The 24,871-nt window shown below is 38.2% G+C and overlaps 1 protein-coding gene across 1 annotated transcript; it reads right to left on the reverse strand.

Annotated features, from left to right (window-relative positions):
- Nucleotides 1-191: 191 nt before the first annotated feature.
- On the reverse strand, nucleotides 192-1,764 carry LOC100344688 (actin-related protein T1-like). Its single transcript, XM_002720278.4, has one exon. It carries the CDS (start codon nucleotides 1,443-1,445, stop codon nucleotides 306-308), a length of 1,140 nt encoding a protein of 379 aa, XP_002720324.1. The 5' UTR covers nucleotides 1,446-1,764; the 3' UTR covers nucleotides 192-305.
- Between the last annotated feature and the right edge of the window lie 23,107 nt (nucleotides 1,765-24,871).

Below are 24,871 nucleotides of genomic sequence, written 5' to 3' on the forward strand. Positions count from 1 at the left end.
TTTTAGCTTTGAGGCTCACGAACCTTTTACTGCAAATACTGAAGAGTGACCACACCCTCAAAGCAGAATAGAAGGCTTTCTGAGGAGGTGCACATGAAAAGAAACATTGCCTTAAACCACTTAAATATGTATGACATAAGTTAGAAATTACTCTGGTACTACAAAAAACAAATCAAAATCTGAAATGGCAAGACAGTTTAATTGAACATTTTGCTGAATTCGTAGGTGTGATGTATCCCCGCCCCCACACACACAAGTACTTCTGTAATCTGGTATTTCAACCTGTTCCATGGGTTCAGTGCTCATTAAAAGCATTTTCTCTGAACCACAGATCGCCCAAACTCCTTGAATTCTGCAGCAGTGACCCACATCTGCTTGAATGTGCTCAGAGACGTCATAACAGATGCACCGATCCATGCAGAGAAACATCTATCAGGAGAAGCTGTGATCTTGATGGGGTTCCCTTCAAAAGCTAGTGGTTCCAGTTCCTTCATAAGTCTTTCCTCCAGTCCCTGGAAGAGAGTGGTGCCACCACACAGCACAATATCTGCAAACAGGTTCTTCTGGATGTCGGTGTCACACTTCATGATGCTGATGGAAACCATTTCTGAGAGTCCCGGGCTGTTGATGCCCAGCTGATCCGGTGAAAAAAGAACCTCTGGCACCTTGGTCATACTGTCCTCAATGGAGATGACATGACCATCTGGAAGTATGTATTCTCTCGGAGGTGTGTATTCCTCCACCGTCTTGCATAGCTCTTTATTTGATCCCAAGGTGATGTAACACATACTCTCCTTGATCTCATCCACCACGGCTTTGTTGAATATACAAGGGAAGATGCACTTGCTTGCAAGGAGGAGTCGGGTGAGATGGTTGGTGATGTCTCTTCCTGCCACACAGAGCTTGGTGACTGCATGAGGCAGAGCATAACCCTCAAAGATGGGAACAGTGCAAGTAAGTCCTTCACCACTGTCTATCACAAGGCCGGTGACACAGGCATAGGCATAGAGAGCTATTGCTGCATGGTTGGCCAGGTAAAAGGCTGGGACATCGAATTTCTCAAACATGGTTTCTGCAATTCGTTCTCGAGTTTCTCTTGGGTTCAAGGAGGGCTCAGTCATGATTACAGGCTGCTCATTTGGTTTTACTCTCAGCTCTACTTCAAAAAGATGGTTCCAAAGTTTCTCCATATCATCCCACCCTGTAACCTGCCCACGTTCTATGGGGCAGTGTAAATATAGGGAACCATATTTGTCTAGAGCTTCATCACCCACAAAGTACTTGATTCGATTGCTTCTTGCAGAAGGTAAGTTAAATTTAGGATGTCCTACGACTGAGCTGACAACATGACGGGGTCCAATATCTCCAGATAATCCCACTTTACAGAGGCCTGAACCATTGTCAAAAACTACAGCAGGGACATCTAACAAATGTGGATTAAACATGTCTTTTACCTGGTCTTCTAGACTTCACCAAAATGAAGAAAGATCAGTTGGACCTCTTCAAGAGACAACAGTTACCTCTGATGGGATTCCAAAGTGCTCTGGTTGTCGCCCAGATGGAGCAGACAGGCTCTTGCCAATCCACCAGAACACCCTGTCATTAACCTATGAATCTTGTCTACTTTCTCGTGGCTCAAGGCCTGTGGAGGTAAATTCAAGGCTGGCTGCCCAGTATGTAACAATCTCACCATAGCAACAGTTTCCCTGGATAAACATCAGTGGGGGAGGGGCTGGGTCTCAATTACTAGGGCTCCCTAATTTGTGAAATATTTAGTAGAGTAAGGCAAACCATATCTATAGACATCTTTAATAAATACATGAACTCCATACAGATGCCAACATTTAGAATAAAGTGAAGCCATGAACTTGTCCCAGAGAAATTCCTTCTGTGTTGGGCTGAGCTGCTCTATGTGGAATGTCAAAATTACCCTTCCTTTTACTAACAGAAGGAACTAAGCCCCCATCACAGAATCAAGTTGGAGAGGAAACGCCTGTAATCCTCCTGATCAGTGTTTTTTTTTTTAATTTTCCCTTACATTTGCTTTCTTGTTTCCAATAGCTTTATATGAGATAAATTATATGTATCTTATGATTCATCCATTAAAATGTATAATTCCATGTTCTTATATCTCTATTCTCTAATATCTTTATATAGCTCTATATCTATATATATATATATATATATCTAATATTCTCTAATATCTGAAAATGGTAGAATAGTTTAGAATATTTTTCTACCTCAAAAAGAAACTCAGTACCCTTCATCTATCACTCTCCTCTTTAAACCATACACATGAGCTCCCACAGAAAATATTTGCCTCTATATATCTATCTTTTCTGCCACTTTTCATATAAATGACATCATATAACATGTGGTTCATTGTGTGTGACAACATTCACTCTAAATATTCCTTCAAAGTGCAACTATTTGGATGTAACACATTTTATGCCATCAGTCAATTGATTGGATTGTTTGCATTTACATTCCCATTGTTGGATGGTTCCTGTTTCACATTATCCTCAACACTATTGTTTCACACTCCAAGATGTTGTGTAGGGTAAAACTTTTTGGATATGACCCCAAAGCACAGGCAACAAAAACAAAACTAAACAAAAGGGACTATGTCAAACTCAGAAGCTTTTGCATAGCAATGGAATTGACAGAATGAAGAGACATTCAATAGAATGGGAGAACATACTTGAAAACCACCTACCCAGGAAAAGATTAATATACTAATATATCAGCAACATTAAAAACTAAACAATAATAAAACAACCAATCCAGTTGTGAAATGGACGAAGTATTTCAATAATTCTCAAAAGAAGAAATATAAACGGCCAACAAACATATGAAAAAATGTTCAATATCACTAGCCATCAGAGAAAAGCAAATCAAAACCACAATGAGATAACACCTCACTCCTGTCAGAATGGTTAAACTCTAAAACACAAAGTAGCAAATTCTGGCAAGGATATGAAGAAAATTGAACATTTATAAACTATTGGTGGGAATATAAATTAGTATGGCCGCCATGGGAAACCATGTGGAGATTTCTTAAAAAGGTAGAAATAGAATTGCTATATGATCCAGAAATCCAACTACTGGGTACATACCCAAAAGACTTGAACACAACAAATCAAAGAGGTACCTCTGCCACCATGTTTGTAGAAGCACTGTTCTATAGAAGTACCAGGATGTAGCACCCACAGGCAGCTGGCTCTGGGAATGTTTCTACTCTCTCCATGGATAGGACAGGCTATCAGGGTTGAATAGACCCTTTGTAACACGTGACTGTGGGGGCCATGTGTACCAAGGCTGTGGGAACTCTGTTATTGCACAAAAAATTGCAGGGTGTAAATGGGTCTCTAGGCGATCAATGTGTGCTGCACCAGAGGCTCAGAGTTCCTTGATTGCCTGGGGTGGGTCATGGCAGCAGGATCTATGCAAACACATAGGATTGCAGAGATTCTTTGCACAGTTCAAGTGGTGGCATGGGTGAGAGTTGCACCCACTGTGGGCTAACCCTGAGAACTGATCACGTTGGAAGAGAGGCAAGGGTGTGATTATGCCAACAAAGGTGATCATACCCTCTCCCCTGCTGATAATAGAGGAGATATGCCACATCCAACTTGGGTGTCACTCTGGATACTCACTCCACCCTGGAGCAGTGACCACAGCTCCCTGGCTACACTCAATACACGCCTCAGGTTATTCACTGAAAGAGCAGACACTCCACTAAGCTACAGAATCACAGTTCAAAGATAAAAGCCCTCAGAGGAGAAAACTAAGTATTTCCAAAAATGCCTAAAAATAAATACAAGAATTCAAGAAACAAGAATAAGGAACACAACGTAACTCTTCTAAAGGAACACAAAACACTTCAATATCAGAATGTGAAGAGGAAGAGATTGATAAAATGCCTGAAAAGGAATCAAAAGAAAAATCATAGGATTCCTCAGAAGCAATGAGAAGCAAATTTATGAGTTAAAGAAATCCATACATGATGTGGAGGAAAAACTTCCCCATGAAATTGATTTTGAAGAGAAATCAAACTGAAATATTAGAAATGAAGAATCGAATAGATTAAATAAGGAATGTGGTGGAAAGCCTTAACAACAATCTTGGAGAGGCATCAGAAAAATATCCAAGCTAGAATACCAATCTTTGGAAATATCTCAGTAAGATCAGAAAAAAGGAAGAAGAAATTAGAAAAATTAAAAACAGTGTTGCACATTTATGAGATACTATCAAATGGCCTAACAGATGGGTCTTAACAGGTCGTGAAGTTGCAGAAATGAGAGAATGGATTAGAAGAATTATTCAGTGAATTACAGAAAACTTCACCAATCTGGGGGAAGAAAGGCATGCTCAAGTACATTAGGCACATCGAACTCCTAGTAGACATGACCAGCAAAGATCTTCACCACAACACATTGTAGTCAAACTTTCAACAGTAAAACATAAAGACTCTAAATATTGCATAAGGGGAATTCCAGATTAACTTCAGGAGGGTCCCCAGTTAGACTCACAACTAACTTATCAGAAACCCTACAGGCTAAGGAGACAATGGAGAAATGAAGTCCAAGTCCTAAAAGAAGAAAATAACTGCCAACTCAGAATACTGTACCCTGCAAAGCTCTCTTTTATGAATGTAGTTTAAATAAAGACCTTCCATAACAAACAGAAATTGAAAGAATTTGTCATCACTCATCCAGATTTACAAATGATGCTTAAGGATGTGCTACACAAATAAACTCAGAAAGATAGTCATCATCATGAAAAATGTGAAGGGAAACAAAATCAGCTGGAAGTACAAAATCCAAAGTAAACAAAATATTATTTATGGAAAATGGCAGGGGCAAGTCCTTACTTATCAATAATAACCTTGAATGTAAATGGCCTAAATTCTCCAACTAAATGATAGAGATTGAATGGATTAAAAAACCAAGACCCATCTATTTGCTGCCTAGTAGGAACACACCCGACCAAAAAAGATACACGTTGACTGAAAGTGAAAGGATGGAAAAAGATATTTCATGCTAACAGAAAGCAGAAATGAGCACATGTAGCCATCATACTATCCGTCAAAATAGAATTCAACAGAAAATTCTTAAAAGAAGGATCAATTCAAGAGGAAGATGTGACAATAATAAATGTATATGCACCCAATGCCAGGTTGCCCAGCTATTTGAATTGTTAATGGATTTAAAGGGAGACAGAATATCTAACACAATAGTAAATTGTAACTTCAACATCCCACTTTATCAATGGGCAAATCAACTAGAAGAAAATCAAAAAGAAACAACAAAGGTAATCTACACTATGGACCAAAAGTACTTAAGTGATATCTACAGAGCTTTTCACCCCAAAGTTGCAGAAATACACATTCTCATTAGTGCATGGAACTTTCTATAGGATAGACCATATGCTAGGCCATAAAACAAGTCTCAGTAAATTGAAAAAAAAAAAAAACTGAAATCACACCATGCATCTTTTCTGGCCACAGTATAATGAGGCTGGAAATCAACAACTCAAGAATCTCTAGATCATATGCAAGCACAATGAGACTGAACAACTTGTTCTTGAATGAACAGTGGGATTGAAGAAATCAAAATGCAAAAAAAAATTTCTATGAGTGAATAAAGATGACAATAAAATATATCAAAACTTTTGGGATACAACAAAAACAGTGTTAAGAGGCAAGGTTATAGCAATTGGTGCCTACATGAGAAAGGCATCAAAATTGAGGAGTGAATACATCTCAAGCACCCAGAAAAACAACAAACCAAACCAGAAGTTAGTAGGAGGAAAGAATTAATTAAAATTAGAGCAGAAATAAACAAAGCTTAAACAAAAAATACAAAGGATCAGTGAAAGGAACAGTTATTTTTTGAAAAAAAAAAACTAAAATAATAATATACCATGGGCACAACTAATAAAAAAAGAGGGAGAAGACACAAATTAATAAGACCAGTGATGCAAAAGGATATATAAAAGGGGATCCAAGATAGTGGAATATGGAGGGAGCTTACTGTTCTAGTCTAAGGAAAGATAGTTTAAAACAAGTGGAGTAAGTGCAGTCTTAGGAGTTAGGGAGAAAAATAGCAGAGGAAACTTCATGCAAACTAGAAGGACACTGTGGACTTACATGGAGGATGTGGATGTGCACAACTAAGGACCCCAGCAGCCAAGAGCCTCATCACCAGCTTTGAAGGTGAGACTAGACTGAAGCAGCCCAAGCCACTGGTGATAAAGCTGCAGGAAGAGCCTGGCGGGAGTCCAGCTTGGAGCCCTGTGGGGGACAGTGTACCTGACTAGAGGAGAAAATTAGGGGATATGTTTCTCTCTCCCCAAGCACCCTGCACCAGCATCCTGTAACAAGCTGAGAGAGGCTGGGCTGGGCATCATTTTGGACATACATAACAGCTGGGCCAGCTCATGTCCTCACACCCAACAACCAGCCAGCCAACGGGACATACCTGATTCTGGCTGGGAGAACTGACAGGGGCTGGGTGCTCATGACTGTGAGTAGTGTGTGTGCTGGGACTTGTAAAACACTGTAGCTGTGTGGGAGGGCACAGGGTGTGGTTGGGACTTTGGGCAGTCACTGTGGGCAGTTCTATACACTCAGAGATTCCCAATTCACAGTCATTGCTGTGAGATCTGTGCTCACACCAAGGACTACAAAGATCCTTTGTTTGGTTGCTGGGGCAGCCCTAATGAGCATTGTGCCCACTGGGGCTAGTGCCAAGGCACTGTACTCCTTTAAGGAGAGGAGAAGAGCATGAGACCATGCCAATAGAGTAGAACAAACCTCCAATCTGATAAAAAAAAAAAAAAGAGGAGATCTATCATGCCCAGGAGTGTGTCACCTTCCACACTCCCATCACCCCAGAGCACTGAAAAGAGCACTCTGGATACACTCACCACACAAATCTGAGTATTCACAGAAAAAGTGGAAACTCTACTAAGCCACAGAGGCATAGTCTAAAGATAAAAGCCATCACAGAGAAAAAACAAAACAAAACAAAAATAGACCAAGAAGTATCTCTATAAATGCTGAATAATAAACACAGAAATTCAAAAAATGAGAATAAGGAAGACAGCATGACTCTCCAAAAAGAACACAAAACTTCAATACTAGAATGTGAAGATGAAAAGATGGAAGAAATGTCAGAAATTGAATTAAAAAAACTGATTGTAGGATTGCTTAGAAGGAATGAGAAACAAATCCATGAACTAATGAAGGACGTGACAATGTACGTGACAATGAGGAAATTTATCCCATGAATTTAATGATATAAAATCAATACACAAAAATCAACAGCCTTTGTATACACAGACAATGCCATGGATGAGAAGGAACTACTAATATCAATACCATTCACAATAGCTATAAAAATAAAATGCCTTGAAATAAATTTGACCAAGGATGTCAAAGATCTCTATGATGAAATTACGACACATTACAGAAAGAAAAAGAAGATATAAAAAAAAGGAAAATCTTCCATGTTCATGGATTGGAAGAATCAATATCATCAAAATGTCCATTCTTCTGAAAGCATTTTACTGACTTAGTGAGATACCAATAAAAATACCAATGACATTCATTGTGGATCTAGAAAAAAATGATGCTGAAATTCATATGGAAATACAGGAGACCCCGAAAAGCTAAAGTTATCTTATACAACAAAAACAAGATTGGAGGCATCAGAATACCAGATTTCAAGATATACTACAAGGCAGTTATAATCAAAACAGCCTGGTACTAGTACAAAAACATGCAGATAGACCAATGGAACAGAATAGAAATGCCAGAAATAAATTCATGCATCTACAAACAACTTATATTTGACCAAGAAGCTAAAACCAATCCCTGGAGCAAGGACAGTGTCTTGAACAAATGGTGCTGGTAAAACTGGATTTCCACATGCAGAAGTATGAAGCAGGACCCCTCCCTTACACCTTACATGAAAATCCATTCAAAATGGATTAAAACTTAAATCTATGACCTGATACCATCAAATTACTAGAGAATATTGGGTAAACCATTCAAGACATTGGCACAGGCAAAGAATTCTTGGAAAAGAACCCAGAGGCACAGGCAATCAAAGACAAAATCAACAAATGGGATTACATCAAATTGAGAAGCTTATGTACTACAAATGAGACAGCAAAGTGAAGAGGCAACTGACAGAATGGGACAGAATGGGAGAAAATATTAGAAAACCATGCAATTGATAAAGGATTAATAACCAAGAAACTCCACAACAACAAAACAAACAACCCAGTTAAGAAATGGTCAAAAGATTTAAAGAGGCATTTTTTCAAAAGAGGAAATACAAATGACCAACAGACACATGAAAAAATGCTCAGGATCATTAGCAATTAGGGAAATGCAAATCAAAACCACAATGAAATTTCACCTCACCTCAGTTAGAATAGCTTTCATACCGAAATCAACAGTCAACCAACACTGGGGAGGATGTGGGGATAAAGGTACCCTAATCCACTATTGGTGGGAGTGTAAACTGGTAAATCCACTATGGAAGACACTGTGGAAATCTGAATATGGCCCTATCATATGATCCACCTATCCCACTCCTGGGAATTTACCCAAGGGGAATGAAATCAGCAAATAAAAGAGTTATCTATACTGCCCATGTTTACTGTAGCTCAATTCACAATAGCTAAGATATGGAATCAGCACAAATGCCTGTCAACTGAAGACTGGACAAAGAAATTATAGGATATATACATCATGGAATAATACACAGCTGTTAAAAATGAATTCTTTTCATTGCAACAAAATGGTTGAAACTGGAAAACATCATACTTAGTGAGAAAAGCCAGTCCCCAAAAGTAAATACTATATGGTCTGCCTGACCTGTGATAATAGAGCACCTATAAAGTAATCTACAGAAGTGATATTGATACTCTGAGAGGCAATTACTTTGAATAGCTCTTGTCTCCATTGTTGAGGTACTATTATTTTCCCCATACTATTTGTTGGATTCTTAACGTAAAGTTAGTCATATGTGTATAAAATCATGGAGTAGGGAGGGAGCTTACTACTTAAGCCTAGGAGAAAATAGTTTAAAAAAGTGGAAAGAATACAGTCTCAATGAAGAGTTAGTGGGAAAACAGCAGAGGAACCTCTATGTAAATTGGAGGAACACTGTGGACCTATGTGGAGGGCAAAGATGCACCCAACTTAGGATCCCAAGCTGAGAGTCCCCACACCAGTGTTGGAGACCAAGGTGAGAGCACACTGCAGCAGCCCAAACCACTAGTGAAAAAGCTGCAAGAGCCTAGGGGAATCTAGCTTGGAGCCCCATAGGGGATATTGTACCCCAAAAACTAGAAGAGAAAAACAAAGGGGAGCACATTTTATCTCTCCCTGATCATCCTGCAAAGTCACCTTGAAACAAGCTGACAGAGAGCAGACACTATTTTGGATATATGTAACAGCTGTGCCAGCTTGTGTCTGTGCTCAGCAACAAGCCAAGTGGAGATTTCTGGGTCTGGTGGAGAGAACAGAAAGGGGGCTGGGTGCTTGTGACTGTGAGAAGCTTGTGTTCCAGGACTGTGAAAACACTGAGGTTGCATGGGAAGATTCAGTGTATGGCTGGGACATTGGGAAGCCACTATAGGAGCTCTGCTCGAACAGGGCTCCCTTGTTACTTGGCAAGGGATACTGCTAGGGAATCTGAGCTTATACCGTGGACAGCAGAGATCCTTTGTGTGGTCCTTGTGGCAGAGTGGATGAATAATATATTCACTGAGGCTAGCACCCAGGCACTGGTCTCCTTTGAGGAAAGGAGATAACTGACTCTACGCCAAAAGACAAGAAATCTCCCTCTGATTAAAAAAAAATTTACCATGACAAACTTGGGTGTGTCACCTCAGACATATCCATCACACTGGAACACTGAACAGAACTCTCTGATCACTCCCACCACACGCCTCTAGCTATTCCCTGAAAGTAGACATTCCACTAATACAATCAGACATAGTCCAAAGATAAAAGCTGCCACAGTAAAAAATCAAAGAAGAAAGCAAGGAGTATCTCCACAAATGCCAAACAAAAAATGCACCAATTCAAGAAACAAGAGTAAGGAAGACAACATTATGCCCCTCAAAGAACACAACACCTCAATACTATGTTTTAAGATGATGATATTGAAGAAATGCCAAAAATGGCATTTCTGATTACTCAATAGTAATCAGAAGCAAATTCACTAAGTAATGAAATCCATACATGACATGAAGGAAAATTTCCCCCACAAAATTCAGATCTTAAAGAGAATTCAAAATGAAATCTTGGAAAAGAATACTTCAATAGAACAAATAAAAAATACAGTTGAGAGTCTTATCAACAGGATCAGTGAAACAGAAGAAAGAATATCTCACTTAGAAGACAAAGCACAGGAAATTATACAGTCAGAGCAAACATAAGAAGAAGTTAGAAAACTAAAAAGCACTGTTGGGAATCTACAGGATACTATCAAAAGACCCAACATATGGGTTCTAGGAGTCCCTGAAGGTGTTGAAAGAGAGAAAGGATTAGAAGGCCTTTTTAATGCAATAATAAAAGAAAATTTCCCCAATTTAGAGGAAGAAATGGGCATCTAAGTACAGGAAGCACATTGAACTCCTAACAGGCATGAATAGAAAAGATCTTCACCACAATACACTGTAGTCAAACTCTCCACAGTAAAACATAAACAAAAGATTCTAAAATGTGCATGAGAGAAATACCTGATTACGTTCAGAGGATGTCCAATTAGACTCATAGCAGACTTCTCATCAGAAACCCTACAGACTAGGAGAGAATGGCGATATATATTCCAAGCCTTAAGAGAAAAAAAACCCTGTTAATCCAGAATACTAGACCCTTCAAAGTCTCATTTATGATTGAAGGTGAAATAAAGACCTTCCATGACAAACAGAAAGTATAAGAATTTGTCACCACCTTTCCAGACCTGCAGAAGATGCTTAAGGATGTGCTGCACATAGAAACACAGAAATATGGTCATCACTACAGAAGAAGCTAATGGAAGGAAAGATACCAGTAAAACTACAAAGGAAATCCAAACTAAAAAATAGGAATGTTTATGGAAAATGGCAGGGCAAAGTCATTATTTATGAATAGTCACCTTGAATATAAATGGCCATAACTCTCAAGTTGAAAGACACAGACTGGCTGAATTGATTAAAAAACAAAACCCTTCTATTTGTTGCCTACAAGAAATGCATCTCACCAACAAAGATGCTTGCAGACTGAAAGTGAAAGGATAGAAAAAGTTATTCCATGATAATAAAAAAAAGCTGGTGTAGCCATCCTAATATCTGAAAAAATAGAATTTACACAAAAACTGTTAAAAGAGATGAAGAAGAACACTATGTAATGATTAAGGGATCAATTCAACAGGAAGATTGACTATTATAAATGTATATGCATCTAATTACATGGCACATTGTTATTTATAAGAACTATTAAGGGATAAAGGGAGACTTAGACTCCAATACAATAGTAATGGTGGATTTCAATACCCAACTTTCAGCATGGACAGATCAACCAGACAGAAAATCAGCAAGGAAACAGCAGAGTTAATCGACACTCTAGACCAAATGGATATAACAGATAGCTATAGAACTTCTCATCCTAGAATTGCAGAATTCACATTCTTCTCACCTGTGCCTGATACCTTCTCTGGGATTGATCACATGCTAGGCCATAAAACAAGTCTCAGCAAATTCAAATAATCAAAATCATACCATGCATCTTCTCAGAACACAATGCAATGAAGCTGGCAATCAGCAACTCAGATATCTCTAGAACATATGCAAAGACAGGGAGACTGAACAACATGCCCCTGAATGAACATTGGGTCATAGAAGAAATCAAAAGAGAAATAAAAAAAGTCTGAAAAAATGAAGATTACAATACAACATATCAAAACTTATGGGATACAGTGAAAGCAATGTTAATTGGAAAGTTTATTGCAATTGGTGTCTACATCAGGAAATTGGAAAGACACAAAATTAATGAGCTATCAATGCATCTCAAGGATCTAGAAAAACAACAGCAAACTAAATGCAAAACTCGTAGGAGAAATTAGTTTATTAAAATTAGAGAGGAAATCAACAAAATTCAAACCACAAAAAAAAAATACAAAAGATTACCAAAATGGAGAGCTGGTTTTCTGAAAAAATAAACAAAATTGACACATCATTGGCCCAACTAACCAAAAAAAAAGGAGAGAGAAGACCCAATTCTATAAAATTAGAGATGAAAAAAGAAGTGTAATAAACACTACAGAAAATAAAAGAATCACCAGAAATTACTATAAAGAGCTGTATGCCAACAAAGAGGGAATCCTAGAAGAAATAGATAGATCCCTGGACTCATACAACCTACATAAATTGAGCCATGAAAACATAGAAAACTTACACATACCCATTGCCAAGATGGAAATTGAATCAGTAATAAAGGCCTTCCCAACATAGAAATTCCCAGGACTGGATGTCTACACTGCTGAATTCTACAAGACATTTAATGAAGAACTAACTCCACCTCTTCTCAAGTTATTCAAAACAATTGAATGAGAAAGAACCTTCCCAAATTCTTTCTATGAAGCCAGCATCACCTTAATTCCTAGTCTTGGAAAAGACGCAATTGAGAACGAGAACTACAGACCAATTTGCCTCATGAAAATCGACTCAATAATCCCCAAGAAAATTCTGGCCAATTGAATCCAATGACACATTAGAAAGATCATTAGGCGCCTGTGCTGTGGTGCAATGTGTTAACGCCCTGGCCTGAAGTGCTGGCATCCCATATGGGTGCCAATTTGAGACCTAGCTACTCCACTACCAATCCAGCTCTCTGCTATGACCTGGGAAAACAGTAGAAGATGATGTAAGTCCTTGGACCCCTGCACCCACGTGGGAGATCCGGAAGAAGCTCCTGGCTCCTGGCTTCAGATCAACTCAGCTCCAGCCATTGCGGCCAATTGGGGAGTAAGCAATCGGATAGAATATATATCTCTCCTCCCCCCCACCCCCGTGTAACTCTGAGTTCCAAATAAATAAATAAATAAATAAATCTTTAAAAAAAGATCATTAACCCAGACCAAGTGGGATTTATCCTTGATATGCAAGGATGGTTCAACATTTGCAAATCATTCAATGTGATACATCACATTAACAAACTGAAGATCCAAATCCATATGATTATTTCAATAGACACAGAGAAAGCATTTGATAATGTACAACATTATTTAATGATGAAAACTCTAAGCACACTAGTTATATAAGGAACATTCATCAACACAATGAAGGCAATTTATGACAAACCTACAGCCAGCATCCTCTTGAATGGGCAAAAGTTGGAAGCATTCCCACTGAGATCTAGAACCAGACAAGGATGCCCACACTTGACATTCCTATACAATATAGCCTGTAATTTTTAGTCCTAGCCATTAGACAAGAAAAAGAAATCAAAGGGAGTCAAATACAAAAGATGCTAAATAACTTCAGCAATCTTATACAACAAAACAAAGCCAGAGGCATCACAATATCAGATTTCAAGACATACTACAGGCAGTTATAATCAAAGCAGCCTGGTACAGACACAAAAATAGACATGTAGACCAATGGTACAGAACAGAAACTCCAAAAATCAATCCACTTATCTACAACCTATTAATCTTTGACAAAGGAGCTAAAATCAATTCCTGGAGAAAGGTCAACAAATAGTAAGAAAAAGTACTATTACTCAACATTCAAGACAATAGTTGTGATCAATCATCAAAATCTCAAAATGTCAAGTTCACTCCTATATATTACATTTTGGTACTTTATTAGTTACCACAAATCAGGGCAAATATATGACATTTGTCTATTTGGAATTGGATTATTTCACTAAGCATAATAGTTTCCAATTGCATCTATTTTGTTACTAATGACAGGATTTCATTCTTCTTTATGGCTGAGTAGAAGTCCATAAGGTATGTGTGCAAAAATTTATTTATGCAGTCATTGGTTGGTGGGCATCTGGGTTGATTCCATACCTTAGCTATTGTGAATTGAGCTGCAATAAACATGGGGGTATTTATTTCAAAATCTGCTTCATCATGTTTAATGGTCACATGTTTCTTTTTCATATCACATTAATTTATTTTACTTAAAAATACTATAATGTTATTTCACATACTGTAACATAAAATTGTAAAGTATGTAGTGTTTTTAGACTTAATTCTTGAATTTGTTCTGCCTTCTGACTCTAGCTAATACAAATTATATTCTTAAGATTTTGGTGAAATTTTTCTGATAAAATAAAGTTTTAGCCTCTTGCTATGTTTTAAATCTTTATATTCCTTCAAATTACTTAGACTCCAGTGTAATTGCCAGGTGCTAGAGGCTATAGGAGGTGACTACGTGAGCCCTCTTGAATGTGATTATTACCTTATAAAAAGGACTTGATGGGATCTCTTAGCTTCTTTTTCCCTTCCACCCTTCTGCCATGGGAGGACACAGCAATAGTGGTTTTGTGAAGCAGAGGGAAAATCTTCTCCATTGAATGTCCTGCAGCTTTGATTTTGAACTTACCAGTATTCAGAACTATGAGGAATGATTTTCTATTATTTTTAAACTTTTATTTAATAAATATAAATTTCCAAAATACAACTTTTGGATTATAGCAGCTTTTCCCCCCATAACCTCCCACCCACAAGCAATCCTCCCTTCTCCCACTCCCTCTCCCATCCCATTCACATCAAGATTCATTTTCAATTATCTTTATATACAGAAGATCAATTTAGTATATATTAAGTAAAGATTTCAACAGTTTGCACCCACACAGAAACACAAAGTATATATGAATTATACATTACTCAATCTAAGGTATTTTGTATGGCTATCTGAATAGAATGAGGTATCACTCATTTGTAGAAATTCATTGTGGTCTGTGTTTAAAGTGACTTCCAGTAGACAGGACTTGCTTTTGTTTGATACTGCAGATTTGGAGCATTAAACTAAAAGTTTGGGTCTGTATTTTATAAGTAATATGTACATATAAAATTTGTTTTCAAAATGTGGGCCATGTTTAATAATCCACAATAGACACTTTTTCTCGATTTTATTCACTGTATGAATCTCTTGCTTCAGAGTTCTCAGTTTTATGTATGGGATTCAACTTGAATTCTCATTGCATTTGTGTCCCTTAGTTTTCTCTTATCTCAGCATATATAATCAAAGCTGTAGGCCACCAAACATAGAAAAATTCACTGGATGAACATATCTAGCTTCCTATTGTGCTGGATCACACATTTATTTTTACAAGCTTTTGAAGGATTCCCTTCCTTTAAGCCCATCCATGTATAGAAACATATTAAGACATTTTATGCTGCAATTTTATACTGTCCTACTGGTACCTAGATACCTTGTTTATAAAATATTGCCTCCTTATCCTTTCAGATAGATAAAACCTCACAGTTCAAATAAAGTAGATTTTTCTTTCACTTTCATAATGAAAACTAGTAATATTTTAATATATAATAATGTATCGTGATATCAGGAACTCACCATGCTGTCTACAGTATCTCCATGTAATTTCATAAAACTTTCAGAGTACAGTATTGACTCATGATAGTAATTTACTTCATTTTTTCGATAATATGGAAGAAACATGCAGCTATGATACTCAGATATTGCACCATTAAAAGGGAACTCTAAAATGCTTCATTGCAGGCTTTTAGTTTCAGATAAAATAATATTATAATGCTTCCCCCAAAGGATGGGTCCCATAAAAAATCTTTATTTGATTTGGTAGAATCTAAGTTAATATCTACCCAAGTAGAGAAAGAGCATCATCTAAGACTGATACTAGGCTTTCCAGCATCTCCAACATAAAATAGTTTATATACATTGAGAAAGGTATTAAAGAGAATGACAGAATCTCAGTAAAAAAGTGTGTTCCGGCACATTTAGCTCGCTCTGTTCTTATTCTCCCCTCTCCTATATCCACAGTTCCCTTGTAAACCAAAAGGCTATAATCATAGAGAAAATCAGAAGCCTGGTAAAACTTAGGTTGGATTTGGTTTGGAGTTCCCTCAAAATCCTATTTTCAAATATTAAAGGTCTTTATTAGTTTTGTCTGGTGGTTTCCCAGAAGACCAGATTACAATACTGTCTTTATTTGACCTCTTAGCTTGCCCAGAGTGAATAGATTTTTTCCTGAAGGCATTACTGAAAAATCAAAAGGCAATTGTTGAACACCTAGCTTCCTGAGATGGTGGATAATAGTTGCAGCAAGTGATAAGGTAATCAAAATTTAAAAGGAAAATCTGAGGATCAGGTTCCAGAACAGGCTTTGAAAAAAAAAATTATTTATGGAAATCTACAAGGCCACACATTATGTGTGGTACTCTGTAGGATGTGAATATGCTCAGAAAATATCTGTGATGGCCCTGTACTCCTACTGTTGGCTAACCTTCAGGCTCTGAACAATTATAAACTCAATAGAAATAGAATAAAATCTTCGGGTAAAGCCCAACACTCTTTCAGGACAGAAATACTCCACAAACTAGTAATAGAAGCAGCTATCTTCAAATCTATTAAAGACAACTATGAAAATCCACAGCTAATATAATAAAAGTGAAATATAAAATGTCTTAACTCTAATATCAGGAACAACATGAATATATATTGGTTTTCCTGTGATTTCTATTCAACATTACACTGGCGTTCCAACCAAATGCAATTAGACAAGCAAATAAGTTACGAGGTATTCAGATGGGAAAGGCAGTAAAACTATGTGTATTTTCAGAAAGTATTATTTTCATATGGGAAACCCTAATAAATATACAACATGTGCACTCACATATGCTAAACAAGGATCAATTTTCAAAAAAAACCCTGTACTTCTACATAGTACCAATAAACAATATGAAAGTATAATTTGGGGCTGGATTTGTGGCATAGTGGGTAAAATTGACCTGTGGAGCTGACATCAGATATGGGCTCCGATTTGAGTCCCAGCTGTTCTACTTCCAGTTCAGCTCCTTGCTAATGGTCTGGGAAAAGCAATGGAAGATGGCCCAAGTATTTGGGCTCCTGATATCCATGTGGGAGACCTGGAAGAAACTCCAGGCTTCTGGCTTCAATCTGGTCCAGCCCTGGCCTGTGGCCATCTGGAGAATGTACCAGCGATAGAAGATCTCTCTTTCACTATCTCTCCCTTTTTCTGTAACTCTGACTTTCAAATAGTAAATAAATCTTTTAAAAGGATAATTTAAATTCTCATTTATAATGCAATAAAGGTAAAATACTTAAGAATAAATTTAACAGGGCTGGTGCTGTGGTATAGTAAGTTAAGATTCTGTCTGTAGCACCTGCATTCCATATGGGTGCGAGTTTGTGCCCCAGCTGCTCCTCTTCCAATCCAACTCTTTGCTATGCACTGAGGAAGCAATGAAAGATGACCCAAGTGTTTGGGCCCCTGCACAGGAGACCTGAAAAAAGCTCTTGGCTCCTGGCTTTGGATCGGCCCAGCTCTGGCCATTGCAGCCATTTAGGTAGCAAACCAACAGATGAAAGAACTTTCTTTCTGTCTCTCCCTCCCTCTGTCTGCAACTATACCTCTCAAATGAATTAATAAAGTCTAAAATAAGAAATTTAACAAAATATTTGTGAAAATATATACACTGAAAATTATAACGCATTTAAAGAAATTTTTAAAAACCTAATAAATTTGAATCTGTCCCATATTAATGACATAGAGTATTTAATATTGTCAAGATAAAATTCAAATTGATTTAGTGATTGAGCATTGAGCATATTTTTAGCAAATAATTAATTTTTTATTTGAGAGTCAGAGAGACATATAGATAGGGAGCTCCCATCTGCTGCTTCACTCTCCAAATGCCAACAACAGCCTCATTAGAGGGGTCAAATTCTGGAGCCAGGATTTCAATTCAGAATCTCTACTGGTATGAAGCTGGAGACAGGAGCCACAGCCAGGTATTAAACTCAAGTAGTCCAATGTGGGATACAGACGTCTTCACAAGGGGTTTAATTGCTAGGCCAAACACCCACAACCCAATAGAACTGACATCAAAATCCCAGCTGGTTTGTTGCAGCAAATAACAACCTAATCTATAAATTCTTATTAGAATGCAAGGGACTTGGAGTAGTCAAAATTACCTGGAATAAGAACAAATTTGGAGGCTCCTTGATTCTGAAAATTACTATGTTAGAATAATGAGACGGCTGGCGCCACAGCTCACTAGGCTAATCCTCCGCTTTGCGGTGCCGGCACACTGGGTTCTAGTCCCGGTTGGGGTGCCGGATTCTGTCCCGGTTGCCCTTCTTCCAGGCCAGCCCTCTGCTGTGGCCAGGGAGTGCAGTGGAGGATGGCCCAAGTACTTGGGCCCTGCACCCCATGGGAGACCAGGAGAAGTACCTGGCTCCTGCTATTGGATCAGCGCAGTGTGCCGGCTGCAGCGGCCATTGGAGGGTGAACCAACGGCAAAAGGAAGACCTTTCTGTCTCTCTCTCTCACTGTCCGCTCTGCCTGTCAAAAAAAAAAAAAATAATGATGACAGTGTGATACTGGTATAAAACAGATATACATCAATGGGATATAATTGAAAATGTAGAAATGAGTACATAGAGCTATGGTCATATGACTTTTGACAAGAGTGCAGGAAATAATACTATTTTCATTAATTGGTACTGGGTGGCCTTCATAGCAACAGTAAAATAATGAGCTCAACTCCATAACTGCAACCAAATCATTAACAAGAACAAAACAGAAATTTTGGAGATGAAATTTTCAATCAATGAAATAAAAAATATGATTGAGACCATCAACAGCAGAATATAATGAGTGCAGGGAAGAATTTCTGATCTGGAGGACAAGGATTCTGATAAAACCCAAGCAGTCAAAACAAACAAACAAGCAAGCAAACAACAAGAAAATAATTTAAAAATAATGAAGAAGCCTACATGAACTATGAAACACCATTAAGTGAACAAGTACTCATTTTATAGGGATTCCTGAAGGAAAAGAGAAGGAAAAAAGGCATTGAAAACCTATTAAATAAAATAATAGCTGGAAAAAAATCCCAAACCTTGAAAGAGACATGGACATCCAGATAGAAGAAGCTCAAAGGCCCCAAGCAGAGTCACCCAACAAAAATCTCCTCTGAAACATGCAATAGTCAAAATGTCCAAAGATACAGGCAATGAGACAATCCTGAAGTCAGTAAGAGAAAAGTAACAAGTTACATATAAAGGAAAACCAATTAGAGTAACAGCCGACTTACCAGTAGAAACTGTACAGGAAAAGGGAGTGGGATGCTATATTCAAGGGTTAAAATAAAGGAAAAAATAAAACTTCCAACCAAAAATAATATATTCAGTTAAACTGTCCTTTAGAAGTAAAAGAGAAATAAGGTATTTCTTAGTTAAGCAAAAATCTGAGAGAATTCACCACCACCAGACCATCCATACAAAAAATTCTGAGGGGGGTCCTACATTAGAAGTAAACATGATGAAAACACATTACACTACCAAATTAATTAACAGAGCACGTATAATCTGTAGGCAATCAACTAAATGACAGATGTTAGTTCTTATCAATACTAATCATGAATGTAAATAGACTATCCAGCTAAAAGATTTATGTTGGATAAATGGATAAAAAAACAATAGCCAACTATATGCTGCTACAAGGCACCTACTTCACAAATAATGATACATAAAGACTGAAAATGAAAGGCTAGATAATGATATACCAGGAAAATGGAAACCAAAAGCAAGGAGGAGTAGGTGTCCTCATATCAGATAAAAGAGATTTTAAAACTGTAAAAAGAGACAAAATGTACATTACATATGTATCAATAAAAGGAATGATTCAGCAAGAAGACATCATAAACATATACACACATAAAACAAGACCACCCAGATATATACAGCAAATAGTATTAGAAATAAAGAGAGGAGTCCGGCACTGTGGCCTAGTGGGTAAAGCCACTGCCTGCAGTGCTGGCATCCCATGTGGGTGCCGGTTCGAGTCCTGGCTGCTCCACTTCCGATCCAGCTCTCTGCTATGGCCTTGGAAAGCAGTAGAAGATGACCCAAGTCCTTGGGCCCCTGCACCTGCGTGGGAGACCTGGAAGAAGCTCCTGGCTCCTGGCTTTGGATCAGTGCAGTTCTGGCCATTGCAGTCATCTGGAGAGTGAACCAGTGGATGGAACACCTCTCTCTCTCTCTCTCTCTCTCTCTCTCTCTCTGTCTCTCTGTAACTCTGACTTTCAAATAAATAAGATAAATCTTAAAAAAAAAGAACTAAAGGGATAGACTCCAATACAATCACAGTTGGGAACTCCAACACCCCACTATCATCAATGGACAAGTCATTGAGAGAGAAAATCAACAAAGATACATCTGATTTAAACCATACAACTGAGTGAATGGAGTGAACAGATATTTTAGAGAACATTTCAACTAACAGCTACAGCATTCACATTATTCTCATCAGCATATGGAACATTCATTAAGATACATCATATATTGAGTCACAAACTAAGTCTCAGCAAATTTGATAAATTAAAAAGATTTAAATCATATTAATATCTTCTCAAATCACAAAGGAATAAAACTAGAAATTAAAAACAATAACAATAGAGATAATACCTAAGGGATTCCAAGATGGCTGAATAGGGAAATGTGTACTGCTCTAGGCTAGGGGTAAATATTTAAAAAAATGTGCAGGAAGTATATTCTCAGGGGAAATTTAGACAACCACAGTGGAAATTCTATGGAAGTTAGAGGAACTCCGTGGATCAGTGTGGATTCTGTGGACATGCAGCATGAATACGGAAACAACACACAAACACAACAGTTTGAGAGCCGGAGAAAGCAACAACTTTGGATGTTGAGGTGAGATCAGACTGCAGCAGCCTGTGCCACCGATGATATAGCTGGAGGGACAGCATGCTGTGAGTCTGGCCTGAAGTCCTAAGGGAGACAGGGTAATCACTGACCCAGTGTAAAAAGGAGACATGCTTCTCTCACCTGGTCCCCTCAGCAATGGTACTTGGCAACCAGCTGAGAGGGGGCAGGAGCCATTTTTGGGCGTAAGCAGCTACAGAGTTTCTTAGGCACTTGCCCAGCAACTGGGTGGGCTAAGACGTCATCTCGTCAGCAGTACCACAGGCAGCTGCTTGTATGCATGCACCCAGCAACTGGCAGGTAGAAGGAAACACTTGGTTGGTAGCTTTTGTGCATGTGTGTGATCCAGAAATCCTAGCAGAGGCAAAAATCATGGTTCTCATTAATTTTGTCTGGCTTGGAGAAGTGACAGGGGGCTGGGCACCCTCATAAGACTGTCAGGTGCCCCCGTCCTCTCAACATATCACAGGCTCCAGAGCTCAAACCACTTAGGTGGAGCACCCAGAGGCAGATGATTCATTGTGGTCAGGACAGGTTAGTAGGGTGGGACAGATCCTCTGTATTCCATGACTGGGAGCCTGTGTGCTGAGACTGTGGGAACCCTGTGACTCCACAAGAGGATGCAGTGTGTTGCTGGTTCTCTCGGCAATCAAGCTGAGTGGCTCCACACATTCCGAGCTCCCTGACAGCTGGGGTGGGTCACTGCAACAGGATCTGTGCTCATACTGAGGACCGAACAAGTCTTTGGGCTGTTCTTAAGGCAGTGTGGATGAATTTTAAATCTACTGTGGGCTAATACCTGGGCACTGATTACCTTAAAAGAAAGGAGGTAAGGGTGTGAAAAAACCAACAGAGGTGAGCATATTCTCCTTTCTGCTAAAGCAGAGATCTACCATGCCTAACTTGGGTCTCACCATGGATACTTGCCCCACCCTGGAGAACTGACCAGAGCTCCCTGGACACCCAGCATATAGTTCTGCATATTCACTGAAAGAGCAGACACTCCACTAAACCACAGAGGCATAGTCCAATGATAAAAGTCATCAGAGGGAAAAAATCAACAAGTATCTCCACAGATGTCTAAAATTAAATGCAGAAATTCAAGACCCAAGAATAAGGAAGACAACATGATACCCACAAAGGAACAAACACTTAAATATTAGAATGTAAGGATGAGGTGATTGATGAAATGCTTGAAACAGAATTCAAAATATTAATCATAGGATTACCCAGAAGCTGTGCAAACCAAATTCATTAGTTAAAGAAATCCATATATGACATCAATGAAAAATTCTCCCATAAAATTGAAATTTTGCAGAGAAATTCAAAATGAAATATTAGAAATGAAGAATTCAATATGTCAAATAAAAAATGCAGTGGAAAGTCTTAAAACACACTTGGTGAGGCACAAGAAAGAATATACAAGATATAACACAAATCTTTGGGAATTTTTCAGTGAGACCAAAAAAGAAGTAGAAAAATTTTAAAAAGTGTTGATGGAGAGTTATGGGATACTATCAAATAACCCAACATATGGGTCATAGGAGTTGCTGAAGCTGTGGGAAGAAAGAATGGATTAGAAGACCTGTTCAGTGAAATAAATACAGAAAACTTCTCTAATTTGAAGAAAGAAAGAGATGTCCAAGTGCATGAGATACATAGAACTCCTTATGACATGACCCAGAAAAGATTTTCAATGTGATACATATAGTCAAACTTTCAACAGTAAAACATAAAAAAACCACCATTCTAAAACATGTAGGAGAGAAATGCCAGATTACTTTCCAAGGATCTCCAGTTTGACTTACAGCTGATTTCTCATTAGAAACCCTAAAGGCTATGATTGAATAACAAGGTATACTCCATCTCTTAAGAGAAAAAAATGGTCAACCCAGGATAATGTAACCTACAAAGCTTTTATTTATGAATGAAGGTGAATAAGGACCTTCTATAACAAACAAAAATTCAAGGAATTTGTCACCAGTCTTCCAGCCTTACAAAAGATGCTTAAGGATGTGCTACACACAGGAGCACAGAAAAATAATCATCATTTTGAAAGAGTGTAAAGGCAGAAAATCTCCCAGTAAGAGTAAAAAGGAAATCCAAAGCAAATACTGGAATATTTATGAAAAAATGGCAAGGCCAAAGTTGTTACTTAACAATAGTAACCTGGCCGGCGCTGCGGCTCACTAGGCTAATCCTCCACCTGCGGCACCGGCACCCAAGGTTCTAGTCCCTGTCGGGGCGCTGGATTCTGTCCCGGTTGCTCCTCTTCCAGTCCAGCTCTCTGCTGTGGCCCGGGAGGGCAGTGGAGGATGGCCCAAGTGCTTGGGCCCTGCACCCGCATGGGAGACCAGGAGGAAGCACCTGGCTCCTGGCTTTGGATCTGCGCAGCATGCCGGCCATAGCGGCCATTTGGGGAGTGAACCAACGGAAGGAAGACCTTTCTCTCTGTCTCTCTCTTTCACTGTCTAACTCTGCCTGTCAAAAAATTTTTAAAAATAAAAATAAATAAAAGTAAAAAAATAATAGTAACCTTAAATGTTAATGTAAATGCAAAATTTCCAATAAAAAGATATAGTATGCCTGAATGGATTAAAAACAAGACCTTTTCTTTTATTTGCTTTCTAAAAGAAACACATCTCACCAACAAAGATACATATAGATTTAAAGTGAAATAATGGAAAAAAGATATTCCATTCTAATTGAAAAAAAAAAAAACACAAGCAAGTGTAACCATCCTAATGTCATACAAAGTAGACTTTAACACAAATGCTGTTAAAAGAGACAAAGAAGGGCATTAATAAAGCTTAAGGGATTAACTCAAAAGAGAGATATGACTAAAATAAATGTATATGCACCCAATCAAAGGGTACCTGGAGATTTAAAACAAATATTAATGAATCTAAAGAGAGACATATACTCTAATACAATAGCAATGGGGGACTTGACCACCCCACTTTCATCAATGTATAGATCAGCTAGGCAGAAAATCAACAAAGACACAACAGAGCTAATCTACAATGTGGACCAAATGGATCTAATTGATATTTACAGAACTTTTCATTCCACAGTTACAGTTACAGAATACACATTCTTTTCACCAGTGCATAGAATCTTTTGTTGGACAGACCACCATCCAGGCCATGAAGGAAAGCTCACCGAAATAAAAAAAAAATCAGAATCATACCATGTATCTTTTTTGACCACAACAGAATGAAGCTAGAAATTAACAACTCAAGATCTCTAGATCATATGCAAACACATGGAGACTGAACAACATGCACCCAAATGAACAGTACATCATAGAAGAAATAAGAGAAATCAAAACTTTTCTGGAAATGAATGAAGATGATAATATAATATATCAAAACTTAAGGGATCAACAAAAGCAGTGTTAAGAGGGAAGTTTATAGCCATTGGTGCTTACATCAAGAAATTGTAATGGTACCAAATAAATGAGATATCAATCCATCTCAAGGACATAGAAGGACAACAAACCAAACCCAAAATTGGTAGCAGGAAAGAAATTACTAAAATTCGATAAGAAGTAAATGAAATAGAGGAGCTGGTACTGTTCCATAGTAAGTAAAGCTGCTGCCTGTAACCTGGACATCCCATATGAGAGACAGTTCAAGTCTCGGCTGCACCACTTCCAATCCAGATCCCTGCTAATGTGTCTGGGAAAGCAGTGGAAGATTGCCCAAGTTTTTGGGATCCTGTACCCATGTGGGAGACCAAGAAGAAACTCTTGGCTCCTGGATCCAGACCTGCCCAGCTTTAGCCATTGTGGCCATTTTGGGAGAGTGAATCAGTGAATGGAAGATCTCTTTCTCTCTGTCTCTCCCTCTCTCTGTCCTTGTAACTCTCCCTTTAAAAAAATAAATCTTTTTTAAAAATAAAT

Source organism: Oryctolagus cuniculus, chromosome X, assembly GCF_964237555.1.
Source record: "Oryctolagus cuniculus chromosome X, mOryCun1.1, whole genome shotgun sequence".
Lineage (NCBI taxonomy): Eukaryota > Metazoa > Chordata > Mammalia > Lagomorpha > Leporidae > Oryctolagus > Oryctolagus cuniculus.

Coding starts and splice junctions, on each gene's coding strand:
- LOC100344688 (XM_002720278.4), bottom strand. CDS start 1,445: ATGTTTAATCCACATTTGTTAGATGTCCCTGCTGTAGTTTTTGACAAT.